Genomic DNA, 20928 nt, shown 5'->3' on the forward strand with positions numbered 1-20928 from the left:
AAAAACCCTACATGATACAAAGAGCATTAAGCAAAAAACAAACAAGGTGTGCCTTCAAGGTATTTTGCATACATTATGATCCCAGCACTTGGTAATACTTCTATTTTAGAATTTAACATTTTATATTACAGATCATTGTTTGCATGATTATCTCCACAACTAATTAGACCTGAGAACAAGGGGCTACATTTAATTATTCGTTATATCCCTTGCACATCCTTACAGAGTGTTTGCTGAAGGAATAAGAAGCAATCACTGAATTAATATGAAATACGTATCCTGTGCAAAGTCACACCAAGGAAGGTGTCAACAAAGCAGATGGGACACTGGTTATTTCCATAGGCAAAGACGCGAAAGCACATTCTAACAAGAGCGAAAGGACAAAGTCTGGACACACTTCAGGCCACGATATGGAGAGGACTGTAGCCAGGAGAGTGTAAGCTCTGAGGGCCGAAAAGAGCTCTGTTTTATTCCACAGGCATCAAGGAGGCACTCAAGTGTTTTCAGTCAAGGGAGTAACAAAATCCCAGCCCTCCTCTGGGATGATTACTTGGGCAGCTACGTGAAGGATGGATTAGGAGAGACATGAGGTAGGGAGATCAGCTGGGTTTCACTGCAATAACCCAGGTGAGATTCAATAAAGACTTGAAGAGGTGGGTGGGGGTCGGGTAATAGCAATATAAAAAAGGAACAAAAGAAAAAAAGAGCTAAGAGGAAAATTCTAGGGAATATACAGGGAATAATGGTGGATACAAACATCACAGAGATGGAAGCAAATACTGAGGAACAAAGAGAATAGGGCCTTCTGAAGAGATGATATTCATCAGGACCCTGGAATTGCCTACTCTTCAGTTAGGCAAAGACAGGCTTTTTCTTGGCTATGGTAGATTAACAACAACAACAACAACAACAACAACAACAACAACAAAACCTTTACTTTGCCCTGGCTGTGTAGTTCAGTCTGTATGTAAGAGCATCGTGCTGACACGCCAAGGTTGAAAGTTTGATCCCTGGTCAGGGCATATACAAGAATCAACCAGTGAATGCGTAAGTGGAACAACAAATCAATGTTTCTCTTTCTCTTCTTTTTTGTTCTCTCTCTCTCCCCCCTTCCTCTTTATCTCTAAAATCAATAAAAAATAAATAAGAATAAACCTTTACTTTGGCCCACTAGACCCCACTGGTAAAGAAAAAAAGACTTAGGAAAGATACACTGTCTAATTAAAAGGCAGGACTTTGTTGGGAGCAGTTTAGTGCTATCAGTCCAGGGAGCCAGGACTCAGCAGAAAAGGTACAGTGCAGTCCCTTCTGTCCCAATGGTAATTCACAACACAGACACTGCCATGCATCATACAACCCAACATATCTAAATAGTTAAAACACGGATGTGTTAATACCCAAACATAGCTTTGGATGAAAGGTGAATACGGTGAATAAGGTGTCCTCTGCAGTTGGCCATGCCACCAAGATTCTTAGCCTACAAAGTACTAACACTACAATTCCAAAAAACAAAATTCCTCTTTTCCCAGAGAACACTGACCTTTAGTATACAATTTTTTTTTCTATGAGTTACTGCAACAGAAATGGGACTGTCATCCCAGAAGTCATATAACTAGAAAAAGAATAATTAGCATACTACTATTCTTCAAAATTAAGTCTTAGAGGGCCACCCCTTAGACTGTCCAAGTCCTAAGCATCTGCTATGCCACACCTTTAAGGACACATTTCATTAATAAAATCAGCTCAAGAAAGCCAAACATAGTACAAATCCATGATGACTGTAAAGCTATGAGAACATCTCAGCAGAGCCCACAGATATCCTTGCTTAATTTCTCAACAAGCAAGATACCATCAATGATAAAGGAAAAATCTGTTAGGAGTAAAGCTATTGTTATTTTTTTCTCACTTTCATTTATAACTTAATAATAGCAGCAGCACTGTTAATGCCTTGTTTATCTAAAAATATTTGAGAAAGTAAAGTCTTTGTGTTTTCACAGGTCGGGGAAAATCACTTATCTAAAACGGGCAATACAGATACTTTAAATACAGGTTAAGATGAAGTTATTAATCAAACAGAAAATGCCCAAGTTGTTTTTCAGACATAACATGAAGACCATTGAAAGTCACAAATCCAGCTGTACCTTCACCACAAAAATTGTTATCATGCTCTCCAGTGTAAAAACATTGCTTTATCAATTCCCCATTAAGTCATTCCCCAAGTATTAATAGATTGTCATCTCTCAACAGTTCTCAATAGAAGCATCTTGTAGCCTTGGCCGGGTGGCTCAGATGGTTGGAGCATCATCCTGTGCAGCAAAAGGTTGTAGGTTTGATCCCTTTGAGCCCCAGTCAGAGCATAGATTTGGTTCCCCTGTGGAAGTGTGTACAGGAAGCAACTGATTAACGTTTCTCTCTCTCTCTCTCTCTGTGTCTCTTCCCCCTCCCCCACTTCCCTTTTCTCTGAAGTCAATAAATATATCCTCAGGTGAGGATTAAAAAAAAAAAAAGAGGAAGAAGTATCTGTAAATAAGTTGCTAGGTCTCTATACAAAAAAGAAATTCCTAGAGTCAATTTACTAGACCTGCACTAGGAACCATTTCACAGAGCTTAGTTATATAAGTAAGCATATTCTTAAAACACCAAATATATAAACCTATTTGCGTCATGTGTGGACCCCAAGAAGCATCTGGAATTTATCTTCTGAGATGGATTCCTCATGGTCAACCAAGGGCCCAAATTTGGTAAGTAATAAAAGCCTAGCAGCCCTGCGCTGACAGGCGCTCCTCCCATCCTCTGTGTACCAGGAAGAACCTCAGACTGAATTCTGTCCTGCTTGTTTACAGGGTCTCAGTAAACCACAGCAGGGAAACCCTAGTACCCTCTTTAGCAATCAAGACCAGCCCCATCCAATCAGAACTGCATTTGGATACTTCATTTACATAAAACCTGAGAACCCAGGTGGTAACTTTCACTATAAAAGAAGGCCTCCCCTTTGTCTCAGTGGAACACAATTTAGGCTGCTACCTGAATCTGTGTCTCCTGGCCTGCAACTGCATTTCTCTCAAGTAAATGCCTTTTATTCTTTATGAAAGTCTAAAATTAATTTTGCCTTACATATGTTATCAAAGATAACCCTCCCTAAATGAACAAAGGATACGATGCAGCAGGCAGCCAAATCAGCCTATAAGAATGGGTGTCAAGGAAGTTTTTCTTTTTTCCTTCTCCTTCCTGCTTCTCTCTCTCCCCTCTTCTAGGTCTGCCTGTCGTATACACAATGAACACAGTTAAAGCAAACCATACCAATGAAATTAAAAATAACAGCTCTCTTGCAGGAAGTGTCCTAAATGCCTGCAATCAGACTGTTGGCTTAATTCTATTCCTCACAATGATTAACATTTACTGAACTACATATTTCACTGTATCTCAAATAATCCTCAAAATAATACTATCAATCAAGGGTATGACTATGCTTTACATTTTATGGAGAAAGTGAAAAGAGAGGTTAAGTAACCTGCCCAAATCAATAAGTGTGGTACAAGGGCTGGAAGCTAGGAGTCTCACCCTGAGCCTGGCTAGCTTCTGTAGCACTACACTGCCTAACTCCTGGCTCTGAACCAAACCTTGCCAACTCCAGGACCTGGCCAGCCACTGTCTGCTGGGCTTACTGCACTGACAGTCTTCATCCCCAATCATCCCATGAGCGCTTCTCTTTCTACACCTTTCTGGTGTAGCTGAATTTCTAGTACTGCAACAAAGCCAAGGCCTACTACGGCGAAGGAAAGAAAATGGGAAATCAGTAGGTTCAGGGAGTTGCAATTTTTGTACAGTTTTTTTTCCAGGCAAGGTAAGAACTTCAGACTCCACAATGATATCAAAGAATAAATCCTTCTCCTTGCAGCACAGTCAGGATTTTCTCCTTGAGGAAGGCTGAAGACTTAAATGAAAAAAGCAACTTTGAAACTTTTGGGAAAAAAATACAGGATACCTAAAAATCACAAACCATGAGAAGACTGATATTCAAATGATTTTTCTGAACTGAAAATACCATCAATGAGGAATTAAATGATAAACCATAGACTAGAAGACATCTGCCACTCTTTCAACAAGGAGCTGTGTCCAGACTTTAGGCACCCTCTGCCACTGGAGGAGAGCACCAAGTCCCTGGCTCACTACTGTCTGTTTTCTGGTATAGATCAGACTTTTAAATGTTTTGCCAAACTGATATATGTGAAATGGTATCTTACTGTTGAGGTAAATTCATATTTCCCTGATTACTTCTTGATTGCTAGAGAAATTGAGCATCTTTTTATGTGGCTATTGGAGACACTTTGAGGTTTTCCATCTGAGAAATTCCTGTTCATAAGGTTTGTCCAGTTTCTTTGTGGGTGTTTTCCTTATCAAAGTGTAAGAATTTTTATGGAAGTGATATTTTAACAAAAATATATACGCTGTTAAATTTGCTACAAACACCATATGATTATTGCTTTTATAGAACTCAAAGAGTCAAAGCGACTGAACAAACAAAAACAACGAAGTTCAGATTTAAAGTATTAATTTAGCATGAAAATGGTGCTATACTAAAAGGAAATCATCAGTATTTCATTTAATAATAGAAAGATTTATTTGCAAGTATAAAATTTGACTTGCTGGTGACTTCTGATTTTCAACCATCACATGCACCACCCTGATCAATGCTGTTATCATTTTTTTGTAAACAATCAACATGTTGATTACAGATCAATTTAGAACTTTACACACATACTAACTACAAGTTTGTAAAGTATACAAACTAACAATGCCCAAAAGAATAAAAAGCCTCATAATAAATCAGAAAAATACAAACTAAATAAAAAATTCCATTTTCTAGAAATTTAAGTGGCAAAGAATTTTTTAATGATAACAGCCAATGCTGGTGACAAAGTACATTCTCACACTTTGCTGATGGGGATACAGTTTGGCATAAACTTAAGTGGAATGAAATGCAGCAATCAGCAACAAAACCTTACACATTTTCATAGCACCTGACCTACTGATTCCACCTCAAAGTACTTGTTTAAAGGAAGTAATTAGTCACAGTATTCCGCAGCCCACCCAAGGACATCCATCTCAGTCCATCCTCCTAGATTTAGCATCATTCATTTAAGTATACAAGGCACTGGAAAGTTGGTTCCGAGACAGCTCCAGGCAGTAACTGACCTGCTTTTTTAAAGAAACTGATTCTATATGAATACAGTGGGGCTCACCCTGTGCCCCTAATTTCCATTCCTAACTCATGTCTGACCAGAGTATTCTATCAAAGGACCTACAGCTTCAGGTAGAAGTACATATCCCAACGAGGCTCATCAAATCTTGCTTGCAGTTTCTTGCCAGTTACTAAAGGAGTCCTTTCACATTTATGATTACAGTGCTGTGACATCAATCTTGGACTATGGGCTAACCATGACGCCCACCAAGTTAAAAAAGCTCATCCCAGAGATGGGGACTCAGATACTGCCTGAGCCTTGAAGCCTCACTTCACATTGACTTACAACAGGAACCAGTAAATCCCACTGACTGAGCTGACTTTCTGTCACTAAGCAATCAAAGTGCCTGAACATGCTTTTTTTTCCTCATTAAATTAAATGGAATTAAATTTGTAGACTACCTCACAAGGCCTTTATGCTCTCCCACTGAGATGAAACTCTTCTAGAAAATCCAATATAATTCTAGTAGACTTTCTGCTAACTAGGAAGGTATATCTGAACAAGATATTTTGCACAAAATCTGCTCATTCCATGATTTCAAAAAAGCTCCCCACCCCCCCTTTTTTTTTTTTACCTAAAATAGAATGCCCACACTGTAGGAAAAGCTAAAAGAAATCCTTACTTACCCAGTTATTCCATTCTCAGTCATTACATCATTTCCATAAAAAGGTGGAGCTCTCCAAAAGATATACAACATAGTACTCATACTACTTATGAAGGACTTCTGGTAAAGACAGCAGCCTAGGTAAACACGGCTCACCTCCTTGCACAACCACATCAAAATTACTATAGAACAACCATTATTCAGAACCACCAGAAATCAAGTTGATTGGAAGTCTGACAACTAACGAATTTTAGAAAACCACAGCCATCCACTGGTAGGAGTGATGAAGACATGGAACAAGCTGGTCCAACATCCAAATGCGGTGGATAAAAATTCAAGAGGGATATATTAGGAGGGAGGAGTCCCATCAACACACCAGGACCCTCAACCCAGGGTTCCAGTACTAAGGAGATAAGTCCTCCTAACTTCTGGATACAAAAACGAACAGGGACTGAGTCGGTGAAAGACAATTCTGCAGTCCCAAGCAGCTCCTCCGAAAGAACCCACACACAGACTCCCTCCCTCCGAGCTCCAACACCTGGGTGGCAGCTTGAAAGGCACAAGTGGCATACAGGAACAAACCAAAGTGTCTGGCATCAAGGCAAAGGCTGGGGGACAGAGGGCCACTGACCCTTTTCAGAGCCACAAAGCCATGGAGCTGGCAGGCTGGTGCCATATCTGAGACTCCATCAACCTGGTGAGCAACTGGCCCTGCCCTGAGGATCCCAAAAGACTCCATCCCATCCAAGGGCTCACCCAAGCCTCTTTTCCATATGTATGGTTTGTCTTCCTCAGGCTTCACAACTTCTTAAATCCTCTCAAACAAACAATGGCCAACCTCTAAGAGCCCCCAGCCCCTGTATCACTTGCTAAGTGGCTGCAGGCCCAGCACTAACAGCAACTAGCCTAGATTCACAGATTGGCTTTCCCTGGGATACTCCAAGCCAAGCACAGGTAGCAGCCATCTAAGATTACTTTATACCTCAAGCAGAGTGGCACCAGGCAAAACACAGGCTGGGGCTGACCTGGCCTCCCCCAGCTGGCAAAACCCCAGAGCCTGGGCCCCCAGTGGATAGCTACAGACCAGGTCTGTGCACCACAACCCTGCTCCCGCAGAGCTGATTCTACACAGTGGGCGAAGGTTGGTGGTAAGTGGTCACAGACAATCATTGCAGCTGACTGGCCTGGGCAAGTCCCTTGCACTGACCTGCCAAAAGCAATCAGGTCTCAACTACAAGAGGAGGGTCTACTGAGCCCACACGAAGGGCACACCTCAAGTACCCAGCTTGGGTGATAGGGGGAGGTTGTGCCACTGGACGCTACAGGACACCTACTGCATTAGACCATGCTGCCAAGACAGGGAGTCATAGCGGCTCTACCTAATACATAGAAATAAACACAGGAAGGCTGCCAAAATGAGAAGACAAAGAAACGTGGCCTGAGTGAAAGAACAGACTGAAATTCCAGGAAAGATACAACAAAATGAAGATACGCAATCTGTGAGATGCAGAATTTAAAACACTGGTTATAAGGATGATAGAGGAATTCCGAACACCTTAACAGCATAAATAAAGATACCGTCAGGAACAAAGGGCATGCTAATTGAAATAAAAAACAATTTATAGGGAAACAATAGTACAGTGGATGAAGCCAAGAATTAAGTCAATTATTTGGAACATAAGGAAGCAGAAAACAGCCAATCAGAACAACAAGAAGAAAAAAGAATCCAAAAAAGTGAGGATAGTTATAAGCAGCCTCTGGGACAACTTCAAGCATTCCAACATTTTGCATCAAAGGGGAGCCAGAAGTAGAAGAGAGAGAGCGATCTATTAGAGAAAAAATAACTTCCCTAATTTGGTGAAGGAAAAAGACATGCAAGTCCAGGAAGTGGAGAGGGTCCCAAATAAGATGGATGCAACGAGGCCCACTCCAAGACACATCATAATTAAAATGCTAAAGGTTAAAGATAAAGAGAGAATCTTAAAAGCAGCAAGAGAAAAGCAGTTAGTTATCTACAGGGGAGTTCCCATAAGATTGTCAATTGAATTCTCAAAAGAAACATTGCAGATTAGAAGGGATAGGCAAGAACTATTAAAAGTCATGAAAAACAGGGTCCTCCCAATTTTAAGGAGAGAAAAAGTCACACAGGTCTAGGAAGAACAGAGGGTCCCATTCAAGAGAAACTCTATGAGGCCCACTCCAAGACACATCATCATTAAAATGGCAAATATCAAAGACAAAGAAAGAATCCTAAAGGCAGCAAGGGAGAAACAGGTAGTAACATACAAGGGTGCCCTGTAATGGCTAGCAACTGACTTCTCAACAGAAACACTACAAGCCAGAAGGGAATGGCAAGAAATATTCTAAGCAATGAAAAGCAAAGGACTACAACCAAGACAGCTCTACCCTGCAAGGCTCTCAATTAAATAGAAGGGGAAATAAGCAGTTTCCCAGACAAAAGAAGGCTAAAAGAATACGTCTCCACCAAACCAGCACTACAAGATATGCTAAAGGGACTGGTTTAAGAAGATGAAGGAAAAGAGTGAGAAAGAGAAAAACACAGGTACAAGGAGAAAAAAATGAATAAGTTTCTATCAATAATAACTCTCAATGTAAAATGCCCCAATCAAAAGATACAGGATAGCTGAATGGATAAGAAAACATGACCCACACATATGCTGCCTACAAGAGATTCACCTCAGAGCAAAAGACTTACACAGATTGAAAGTAAAGGGATGGAAAAAAATATTCCAAGCAAATGGGCAAGAAAAGAAAACAGGGGTAGCAATACTTATATCAGACAAAATAGATTTCAAAACAAAGGCCATAAAAAGAGACCCAGAGGGACACTTTATAATACTTAAAGGAAGAATCTATCCAGAAGACATAAACGTTGTAAACTTATATGCACCCAACATAGAGGCACCCAAATATATAAGGAAAATCTTGGACAACTTCAGAAAAGATATAGACAGCAACACACATATAGTAGGGGATTTTAACACCGCCCTGTCAAAAATGGACAGATCTTCCAAACAAAATATCAACAAGTATATTGTAGAGCTGAATGACGCACAGAATCAAATGGACTTGACTGACATATATAGAACCTTACATCTCAAAGAAGGAAAATACACATTCTTTTCAAATGTGCATGGAACTTTTTCAAAGACAGACCACATGACAGGACACAAAGCAAGCCTCAGCAAATTCAGGAAAATTGAAATAATACCAAACTTTTTCTCGGACCACAAGGGCTTGAAACTGGAAATCAACCTCAAAGAGAAACCTCAAAAACTTGCAAACTCATGGAGGCTGAACAGTACACTATTAAACAATGAATGGGTCAATAATGATATAAGAGAGGAAATCAAAAAGTTTCTGGAAACAAATGAAAATGAACAGACAACAGTCCAAAACCTATGGGACACAGCAAAGGCAGTTCTGAGAGGGAAGTTGATAGCAAATCAGGCTCACCTAAAAAAGATAGAAACATTTCAAATAAAAGACCTAATGCTACAACTTCAAGAACTGGAGAAAGAACAACAAATAAACCCCAGAGCAAGTAGAAGGAAGGAAATAATCAAGATTAGGGCAGAACTGAGTGACACAGAGACGAAAAGAACAATTCAAAGGATCAGCAAATCCAGGAGCTGGTTCTTTGAAAAGATAAATAAAATCGACAAGCCTTTAAGCAGACTCATCAAGAAGAAAAGGGAGAGGAACCAAATTAATAATATCAGAAATGAAAGAGGAGAAATAACAACTGATACCACAGAAATACAAAGGATTGTAAGAAACTACTATGAACAATTATATGCCAAGAAATTTGAAAACCTCAATGAAATGGACAAATTCCTAGAAAAATATAATCGTTGGACACTGATTGAAAAAGAAGCAGAAAGCCTGAACAGCCCGATAACATCTGGGGAAACTGAAGGAGTAATCAAAAGACTCCCGGCACACAAAAACCCTGGACCGGATGGTTTCACAGGCTAATTTTATAAAACATTTAAGGAAGAGCTAACCTCTGTCTTTCTCAGACTATTCCAAAAAATCCAAGAAGAGGGAAAGCTCCCAAACTTTTTTTGAGGCCAGCATCATCCTAATCCCAAAGCTAGATAAAGACATAACAAAGAAAGAAAACACAAGCCAATATCGCTGATGAACATAGACACTAAAATTCTCAACAAAATATTGGCAAACCGCACCCAGCCATACATTAAAAAGATTATCCACCATGATCAAGTGGGATTCATCCCAGGGATGCAGGGATGATTCAATATTTGCATATCAATAAACGCAACATATCACATAAACAAAAGCAAAGACAAAAATCACATGACCATATCAATAAATGTGGAAAAAGAATTTCATAAGGTACAGCATCCATTTAAGATAAAAAAAACTCAGGAAAGTGGAAGTAAAGCGGGTATATCTCAACATAATAAAGGCCATACATGAAAAACCTACAGACAACATCATACTCAATGGGCAAAAACTAAAAGCTTTCCCACTAAGATCAGGAACAGGACAAGGATGTCCGCTTTCACCACTTCTGTTCAAGATAGTATTGAAAGTCCTAGCCACAGTGATCAGACAAGAAACAAATATAAAAGGTATCCAAATTGGAAAGGAGGAAGTAAAACTGTCATTGTTTGCAGATGACATGATAGTGTACATAGAAAACCCCACAGACTCCACCAAACAACTACTCAACCTAAATAGTGAATTTGGCAAAACAGTGGGATACAAAGTCAATATTCAGAAACTGAAGGGAATTTTGTACATGAACAATGAAATATCAGAATCAGAAACCAAGAAAAAATTCCATGTGCCATATAGCAACAGGAAAAATAAAATACCTAAGAATAAAGTTAACCAAGGAGGTAAAAGACCTGTACACAGAAAACTAAACACTGAGGAAAGAAATTAGGGACTACACAAATAAATGAAGCATACACCGTGTTCAGGGATTGGAAGAACTCACATCATCAAAATGCCCATAGTACCCAAAGCAATCTATAGATTCAGCGCAATCCCTATCAAAATATCAATGACATATTTCACAGATATAGAACATTTCAAAACTATATAAAACCATAAATGATCCCAAACAGCTGAAGCAATTTTGAGAAAGAAGAACAAAAGTAAGAGAAATTACAATGCCTGGTATCAAACTATATTACAAGGTCACTGTAATCAAAAACAGTCGGGTACTGGCATAAGAACAGACACACAGATCAATGGAACAGAACAGAGAGCCCAGAAATAAACCCATGACTCTATAGTCAATTAATATTCGACAAAGGGGGCTGAACCATAAAGTGGAGTAAAAATAGCCTCTCCGGCAAATGGTGCAGGAAGAGCTGGACAGCTACGTGCAAAAAAATGAAATTTGACCACCACCTGACACCATACACAAAAATAAACTCAAGATGGATAAAAGACTTAAATATAAGTCACGACACCATAAAAGTCCTAGAGGAGAACATAGGCAGGAAACTCTCATATATTCCACACAGAAATATTTTCACCAATGTGTCCCCTAGAGCAAGGGACATAAAGGAAAAAATAAACAAATGGGTCTGCACAGCTAAAGAAAACATCAGCAAAATGAAAAGTGAACCACCCGTATTGGAAAATGTATTTGACAATGACACCTCAGACAGGGGTTTGATCTCCAAAATATATAAACAACTCACATGACTCCACTCCAGGAAGACAAACAATCTAATTAAAGAATGGGCAAAGAACCTGAACAGACACTTCTCCAATGAGGACATACACAGGACCCAGAGACACATGAAAGGATGCTCAGCATCACTAGCCATCAGAGAAATGCATATTAAAACCACAATGAGAAACCACTGCACACCGGTCAGAATGGCCATCATAAACGAATCAACAAACAAGTGCTGGAGAAGTTGTGGAGAAAAGGGAACCTCAGTACACTGTTGGTGGGGATGCAGACTGCTGCAGCCACTGTGGAAAACAGTTTGGAATTTCCTAAAAAAACTAAAAATGGAACTTCTTTTGACCCAGCATTTCCACTGCTGGGATTATACCCTAAGAATCCCAAAACACCAAGTCAAAAGAACCTATGCACCCCAATGTTTATAGCAGCACAATTTACAATAGTCAAGTGTTGGTAGCAACCTAAGTGCCCATCAATAAATGAGTGAATCAAAAAACTATGATACATTTACACAGTGGAACACTACGTAGAAGAAAGAAAGAGCTACCGCCCTTTGCTACAGCATGGATGGAACTAGAGAGTACTATACTAAACGAAATCCCCCACAGGTGAAAGATAAATACCATATGATCTCACCTATAAGTGGAACCTAATCAACAAAATAAACAAGCAAGAAAAATATGACCAGAAACACTGAAAGAAAAAACAAATTGACAGTAATGAGAGGGGAGGAACAAGAAGGGAGGGGGATCACGGGGAAAAGGAGGAGAATGGTCAAGTCAAGGAAAATGTATAAAGGAGCCATGGACAAAGCCAAAGTGGGGAAGGATTGAGAGAGGGATATGCGGGTGAGAGGGGCAGGGGAAAGTGGTGGCAGGAAAATGGAGAGAAATTATTTGGACAATAAAAAAATAATAATTTAAAAAATGTTACCTTAGCAAAACATGTGTAATACTCAATTTTTTTAAAGAAAGTAGAAGTTAAGCATGAAGCCAAATAGATGTCATTACAATACATCCCTTGAATATCTAATTAAACACATTCTTTCTTTCCACTGATGCAATTTTAATTTTTTTCTTCTTTTTCCTATTTTGTGACACCAAACATCACCCTACATCCTACCCACCATCCCAACTGAAACCATAACCTCTTCCTTTTACTTATTTTACCATTCTTCCTGTGGCAAGAGAAGCTCAAAAAAGAAAAAAAAAGTACAAATAGGTAGTTATAGAATAGCCATGGGGATGTAAAGTACAGTATAGGAAATGAAGTAGCCAAAGAACCTATGCATGACCCACGGATATGAACAATGGTGTGGGATTGCCTGAGGAATTTGGGGATACTGGGTGGAGAGGGGCAAGGAGGGAATAATTGGGGCAGCTGTAAAAGCATAATCAATAAAATACTGAAAAAAAGATATTGATAATATTCTTAAAATTCTTTCACCTCTCATACAAGCTAAATTTTTGGTATTTTATCCAACTATAGTTAATTGTTCAGAAACAACGAAAATATTTTAAAAGTTTTTTTAATTTTATTTGTTTTATTTATTTTTTTTCAAATACATTTGTCTCTGCCTTCCCCCCACCACTTTCCCCTGCCCCCTCCCTCCACCCTCCCTCAATTCTTCCCCTTTGGTTTTGTCCATGAGACCTTGCTACACGTTCCCCGACCCTCCCCTTCCCTTCCTTTTCCCCCATCACCCCCTTTTTAAAGTTTAAAAACTTTAAAAGTTTTTAAGGACAGATTTTTTTCCTTTTGATTTGTGACTTAAAAGAAGGCCGAAGAAGCCAGTAATTGAATAGTCTAGATCCTGCACTGTACAGTGTCATGTAAAATGTCAAGCACCTTAAGAATACCCAACAGTTTAAAGTTACATACATGCAAATAACCCAAGTATTTGGATTTGTAAACACCACTTCTGGGAACAAATTATTGTGTTTTTTTTCCTGTAGTTTGTCTCTCTTATTATTATTATTTTTAACAGCTTTATTGAGATATAACTGGCATACAATGAACTGCAGATATTTGAAGTGTAAATTTGGTAAGTTTTAATATGGATACGCACTTGTAAACTTTGTCACATTCCTATCAACCTTGAAAATCTCCTGCCACTTTATAATCTTTCCGTGATGTTCTCTGTTCATCTCCAGGCAACCACTGATCAGCTTTCTGCCACCATACATTTGTCTGCATTTTCTAAAATTGTATACAATTCAACCATACAATATATACCCTTTTCAGTCTGGCTTCTGACACTTAACATAACAGGTGTATCCATGTTATAGTATATGTCAAAAGTTCATTCTTTTTTATTGATGAGTAGAATGCCATGATATGGATATACATTTTGCTTACCCATTGACCTGCAGATGTGCACATAGGTTGTTTCTACTTTGGGAGTAAAATAAATAGCACTGATATGAATATTCATGTAAAAGTCTTCATATGAGTATATGCTTCCACTTCCTAACAGTGGGATGGTTAGATCATATGGTAGGTGTATGTTTAATGTTTTAAAAAATTGTTAAGCTGTTTTCCAAAGTGGTTATATCATTTTACATTTCCATCCGTAGCATACAAGAGCTCCACATTCTCCACATCTTAACCAACACTTGGTATGATCAGTCTTTTTAAAAATCATCTGGGAAGACTTTTTAAACTAGAGATTCCTCAATGCCCCACCCTCTGTCAAACAAAACACTATTGATTGGTGAGGATTTTGAACAATTGCTTCATTACTTTTACTACTAGAATCAGAACTACAAATGCTATGAATAGAATAAAGAAATAAATAGTTTATGCAAATAGAAGGTATTATTATTTTACCTAATTTTATTTTGTTTAAATTATTTTCAACTGGACATGAAAACTAAAGTCAGGGGTGTTTGTTCATTCATTTTCCACCCAATATAGAGTACTTGTTTCACTCTTCCTGTGTTTCTAATGAAGAAATATAGTTCTTGATTAAACATGGAGATCATTACGTTCAAAGAAATTAGCAAATTCAAGTCATAACAGTGCTTTTAGACTTGAAAGAATCCCTTTTAAGAGGAATAATAAAGATTTTCCACAAAGCAACTAAAATATCAGAGACAGAAAAATAAAATAATAAAGGGAAAAAACTCATCAGCAATGAGAAGTTGAAGATTAAGTCTCCTTTCAAAAGATAATGTCAATCTAAAACGGGTCACCTGAAAGTCAAATATCTAATATGGTAATGATCATGAAGAAATTAGGGCTTCATGTAATGCCTTTCACAGCAGACTATCAAATCCTTGGGTAAGGTTAACAAATAAACAAATTAGCACCAAACCACCTGCCTCTCCTACTTAAAAAAGTGCAAAGCTAAAGATAACTTAATTTTCAAAGATGTCATATAGGCAGGACTATAAAAAGAACTGAAAAAAGGTGTGGGCAAATTTAAGGATGCTATCATAAGTTACCTGAAAAAGGATGTAAGATATACTTGACAGAAAATTGACATCAGAGAGGACGTAACTGAAGGTATATACTGAGTAGACACAATGAGTGGCTGAACAAATAAATGAGAGAACAAATACATGAAGAAAGTCTACAGTATTTTTTTTTCTCTTTTGGCAATGGAACCAGCAGTGTATGCCCCATGAACCTTAATAATCAAACACTGCAATTGCTATACAATATTAAAAAGACTTTAGAAGCAGAGTGTCACAGAATTACTGAACTGGAGCAGGAAATTTAAGAGATCATACAGGCAAATATTTTTTAAAGGTGAGGAGATATGAGTAACACCACAAAAGAGAGCTCTACCTAGCACCAGCTCCCTGTTTTAATGGACAGCAATTCAAAGGCTAAGTGCTTAACTCATCAAGATGGGTGTCCAATGACCAGGAGTAGATGAGGGAGGGCCAAAAGTATAGTCCTCTTGCCTAAAAGGGACGCTAAAGCAAAATAAGAACCCACAATAAGAGTACATGAATCCCCTTCTGGACTATTTCAAAGACCCTGTCATCATTCAGTCACTCCATTTCTTTGTTAAGCGGAAAAAAAAAAGCAATCCTTTTCTTTCATACACAATGTGCCAACTTAAGAAACTGTTGCCTTCTTTTTAAACTACACCAATAACTTATGAGGGATCTTTCAACAAGTGCTGACACTTTCTTCAAAAAAGTATTGTCTGCCCCCCCAAAAACTGATCACCTTTTCACCCCAAATGTTCACATTTATACAACCATGGATGACGCCCTTGATACTTTCATGGGACATCTTAAACACCGAAGTCAAGCCTCAAATTCAACACTTCCTTCCTCCTTAATGATTTCAAATCACAGTTAAAAAATTAAAAAGCCTGAATCTTCTCTTTCAATTAATGTAATTCAGGCCCTGGCTGGTGTGGCTGAATGGACTGAGTGCCGGCCTGCAAACCAAAAGGTCACCAGTTTGATACCCAGTCAGGGCACATGCCTGGGTTGTGGGCCAGGTCCCTGGGTGGGGCATGTGAGAGGCAACTAACCGATGTTTCTCTCGCACATTGATGTTTCTCTCCCTCTCTTCCCCTCTCTCTAAAAGTAAATAAATAACATCTTTAAATATATATATATAAAAAATTCACATAAAATAATCAGTTTTCTATGTTTAGAAGAGAGAAAGTGAATCTGAAAAGTGATCAACTGATTTTCAATTACATTTGGCAACTGGATGAGATAGAGATGACAGGCATGTATGTACAAATGACACCAGTGACAAAATGAAGGGGTTCACACTTTAAGGATTCCACATACTCTGAGTATATAAATTAGCACCACTGTTCACTGGTTTTTTCTTTTAATAACATTTCACTTAGACATTCTACAGCATTATAATTTAAAAAGAACACATAGAAGTATTTTAAATGCTCCACTTAAATCCAAATGGATGACTATAATTAACTAAAGAATTGCAATTAAATGGATCTATAAAAGTAGATTTTTAAATGGAATTTGTATAATAAAAAATAACCAGTCAAAATATATAATATTTACATACAGACCTCTTTCTAAGTTCACCTTTAAAATTTTTAGGATATAACATTCAGAGTGATATAATATATAACTATATATAGTACATGTTCTTTACACTTTGCTTTAAGATCCTTTGGATAAAGATCCTTTATGCTATTAAAACAAATTGCTAATATTCTAAAGCACAAATTTTTGCACAATATTTAGCTAACACATTATTTTATACTATATACTTACTATATCAAACTTCTGAGTGATGTTCCCCTGGACATCAAGTAAATAAACCTTGCCGTAATGTGTCCCCAGTGCCAAAAACTGTAAGAACAACAGAGGGATCAGTTTATTAATGTACCACTAACACAAATTACTAATAAAATCATTTTCAAAGTCAAGACTCTTAATACATAAGTGATCTGTAATGCCTTAGGAGACATGCAATCCTTGGAGATGGTCTATTTCCAGCTTCAGGGAAATAACAGAACAGGGCCCACTTTATCGTGATAGCGCAAGCTAGCTGTCAGAATGACTCATGAGGACCCTCATCTACTGACAACTAATAGTGTGTATTCGGTCTGTACACAATAGACTGAGGCAGCAAATTAAATTGCAGCTGTGAAAGCATGACCAACCAAGGTTGAACTCAAAGTCAGAAGGGAATGATTAAGCAACTCCCCTTAATTCTGGCAAATGCGTAAATTTGTGCTATCATTAAAATTCAATGTATATATACAAACAACAAAGTATTATTTTTTAGAAAGAAAAATCCATGCCATATCAAGAAATGAAAAAATTCAGACGTACTTATATGATCAGTTAGCATCAGGATGCCTCTATAAAAGTTAATGTATAATACTGAGTATAAATGTTTATTTTCTAATGCAAAATAATCCTTTTCTGTCACAAAATAACTGTTGAGCTATTTTTCATTTTATGATATGAAGCTAGTTCAGAACTCCAATGGTTCCTTTAATTCTCTGAACTAACTGAAACAAACCAGAAGAAACTTTAGGACATGAAATAGGACATGAGATTTTTCTTCTTTTTTATTTCTTTATGCGTTACTCAAATAGTTTCAAATTCTCTGTATTTCACTGCATGTGAGCATGCTTCATTGCAACCTACAGTGAAATGCTCAAATTTACAGGCACTACTAAGCATTTCAGTCAAGCAGCACAATCTTTAAAAAATAACCTTACAGAGAGTCAAGATTTAAAAAGATTTATTAAAATGGAATTGCTTAAAATTAAATTTTAGTTCAGGCACTTACAATATAAAGCTACATTAAAAAGAAGTCACAAAAAAGGGAAGGAAAGGGTTCATTAGAAATTCAATCCCAGCAATGCCTTTCACTCCTGCAAGGTTGCCTTTTTTCAAGAAGAGAGAAGTCCCCTGGGTAAAAAATCAATACTGGTTAATAAAACATCAGGTGTGCAGACATAACTAGGTATGACGATTCCGCTGCACAATCCTGCCTGAATGCACCAGGTGCCATGCTGATTATTCATCCACGGAAGACAGCGAACCTGGTGAAAACAGGACGCGTGGGCCCTGGAAAGGGAAGGAGCGCGTGGTAATTCTGGAGGGAAATTAGTTTGGATATATAAACCAAATCAGGTTGTTTTCGCCAAAGCAAAAGAACATTTAATCAGAAATACAGGACTCAGATGGTTATAATTTTTTCTCTACAGTGACACTGACAATATTTGAATTAAAAAACCACTTAATACTAACTAAAACCAAACAGTACTTCACCTCATTACATCCCAAGTACTTCACAGTATTGATTCTCCTCATAAATACCGGATTTAGTTTATTAGAAAATTAAGGAGGATTAGATCCTTAAAATGTTTCACTACTAGATCATCTCCAACACCTCTGTAAGGCCGTATTTGAAGTTCCAATTATACTTTATTTTATAAAAGTTTTAAAGGTTCTATGCAAGCTAGTTGATTCAAACATTAATGCCTTCTTTTTTCAAAATTACTAACTTAACCCATTTAATATTTAAGATAGAAAGTAAACATAAAATAATTGATTTTATAGCTTTATCCTAGAACTATAATTACTTTAGAATATTTTTGCAAAATAAATGCAGTTGTTTTTACTGCCTTTTGTTCACAAAAACATTTAATCATTTAGACTAGATAACTACTATTCCCATTTAGAAACAGTTGTATTTGCTTTAAAAAATAACAAGTTTGATAAGCCAACTGGCAAGGTCTTCAAAAATTTATTTAACTACAAAAATTATTAATAAGTCACACTAACATTTGCTAATACTTTTGGACTACTTAAATAGAAAAAAAAATGCAAAACTGGGCACAAATCACAAATGTAAATACAAATCATTTAAATGCGATTATCTTTCCAGTCACTGAAAGGCTTGCACTTTTGTAACTATTCAATTTCTTTTTAACCTGAGAGCACTTAAAATCCAGGATGGGAAAAGAATAAATATAACTTAATTAGCCCCTTTCATGTTTAATTACAGAAACTTGACTCATTTTAGAGATGATCAGGTTGGGCATCCAATCCTTCTGAACCATCCCTTAGCATAACTGCTTTTATTTTGAAAAACTGGGCTTTTTGTACGTAAACAAGTAGAAATAATAGGTAATCCTTTGGACACCACAGTGGAAACAAGAAGTAGCACATTTTAAATGTGGTCAGATGTATAATATCATCTATGTTTAACATAGTATTTTCCAAAGCAGGGAGGGCCTTCAATTATGTAAGAGGAAATTGAAATTAGTCCGAGAGTTTATGTGAGAAACAGTCAATGAATAGCAGAGCTAGGGCCAGAATTAAGAGGTAAAATACTCTCCACTAGGCCAGAAACCTCATTAAAAAAAAAAGGGGGGGCCTCAGATCAGGAGTGCATGATCTAAAAGTGAGCACAGATTACAGTTTCAAAAGTCAGGCTCCTTTTGACAAGTTGGTTTAAGTATGGTGATAATAAAGCGTGGTATCTGAGCAGGAACACTTGTTTCCACATTAAATCCATTCAATAGTTCAGTCAATACACAAAACACAAAAACACCTATAATATGCACATAACAGAGGGGTTTGGCCAGGCCACTGGGGAACAGGGGAACCTCAATCCAGGGGAGAAACGCTGAGGTGGCAGGAGAGTCTGTACTTCCCCAGAGATGGAGCCAGGGTGGCAGAGGACATTGCCCGAGGCAACAGTAAACAACCAACAAGGCTCCAGTGTAATGCCCAAATTTAGGCCAAGACACTTGTGCCTCTGCACCTGGCTAGGACACTCCTACCATCTTCTAGATCATGGGGGCCAGAGGAGGGGCAAAGACATTGTGCAGACTGACACTCATGGTGGGCATTGGCCTGGTATTATTTGGGATCTGGGCACTCCCACAGTGCATGGGATCTTGGAGGAGATTTAAAACAGTGGACATGCAGATGCTCCCTCTCTTCTTCACCCCTTGCCCTTGGTCATCATGGGGCAGGTAGTGTTCACAGGACCCTGTGGGAGGCCAGGCCCAGCTCACGGTTGCCTTGCCCTACTTGCACAGTCTGGAACAGGTCTGCACCTCACCAGCAGCACGCCAGCAGGACTCTGTGACTGTGCTGCACAGTGCACGGGTCCCGGACTGCTTCCACTCTTTCAACCTGAGAGCGGCACACAGACACAAGGGCCAGAAAAGTTTTTCGGCCCCAGGGGCTTGAGCAGCCTTGACACTGGGGCCCAGTGACTGAGCCCCTACCATGACCAGCTAGAGTGACTTGGCAGTGCACCTCAGACCTGGGGAAAGAGAGGGAAGAGGGAAAGAGAGAGAAGCTGTGTGGTGACGGCAATGCTAAAACCACCCATACGCCTATTGAAGAGAGCCAGAAGATGAAGGCCCATTCATGTAGCCGCCTTGGGCTCCAAAAACATCAGATAAGCATGGAGAGGGACTTCTGGGCATGGGTTTCGATTTCAGTCTTTTAGGGAACAAGAAGAATTCTGTGTGTTTTGCAGTGAGAATGGCTGGGAGCAAGTAAGACCCCAGGGCCTGTGAACTATGCATCCTGTTAATAAAAACCTTTTTCCTTCCCCGCCAATCTGTTTTATTGTGTACAGTGGCAGGCAGCCAAATCCCATATTACTCTGTAATAGAATTGGCAAACCTTGGGTGGGACAAAGTGAACAGTAAGCCTCATACAGCCACCTGTGGTAGATCAACCCCAGGAGTGCAGCTGTGGGAATTTCCCAGTCTTAGGAAACTTCCCTGCACCACTGTTCAAGGTGCAGGTCACTGGGAATGCCAGGATGAAGGAAGGGAACAAGTCTGGGGAGGAAAGGGACACCAAGACTGGGTGAGCCATATTGGCAAGCACACTGGGGATTGGGCACAGTGCCACGTGCATCCAGTTAGGGCTACGCAGGGTACCGCTTGG

General features: G+C 38.6%; 1 protein-coding gene across 3 annotated transcripts in view; it reads right to left on the reverse strand.

Annotated features, from left to right (window-relative positions):
- VPS41 (VPS41 subunit of HOPS complex) overlaps positions 1-20928 on the reverse strand; it is a 208942-nt gene that overhangs the window by 146555 nt on the left and 41459 nt on the right. For all 3 annotated transcript variants that reach the window (XM_054564168.1, XM_054564169.1, XM_054564170.1), the window contains one exon: positions 16765-16842. In XM_054564168.1, the coding sequence (XP_054420143.1) occupies positions 16765-16842 (78 nt within the window). The remainder of the gene's footprint in view (positions 1-16764; positions 16843-20928) is intronic.

The sequence above is a fragment of the Pteronotus mesoamericanus genome, unplaced genomic scaffold, assembly GCF_021234165.1.
Source record: "Pteronotus mesoamericanus isolate MK-2021 breed Mesoamerican mustached bat unplaced genomic scaffold, CSHL_Meso_final scaffold_85, whole genome shotgun sequence".
Lineage (NCBI taxonomy): Eukaryota > Metazoa > Chordata > Mammalia > Chiroptera > Mormoopidae > Pteronotus > Pteronotus mesoamericanus.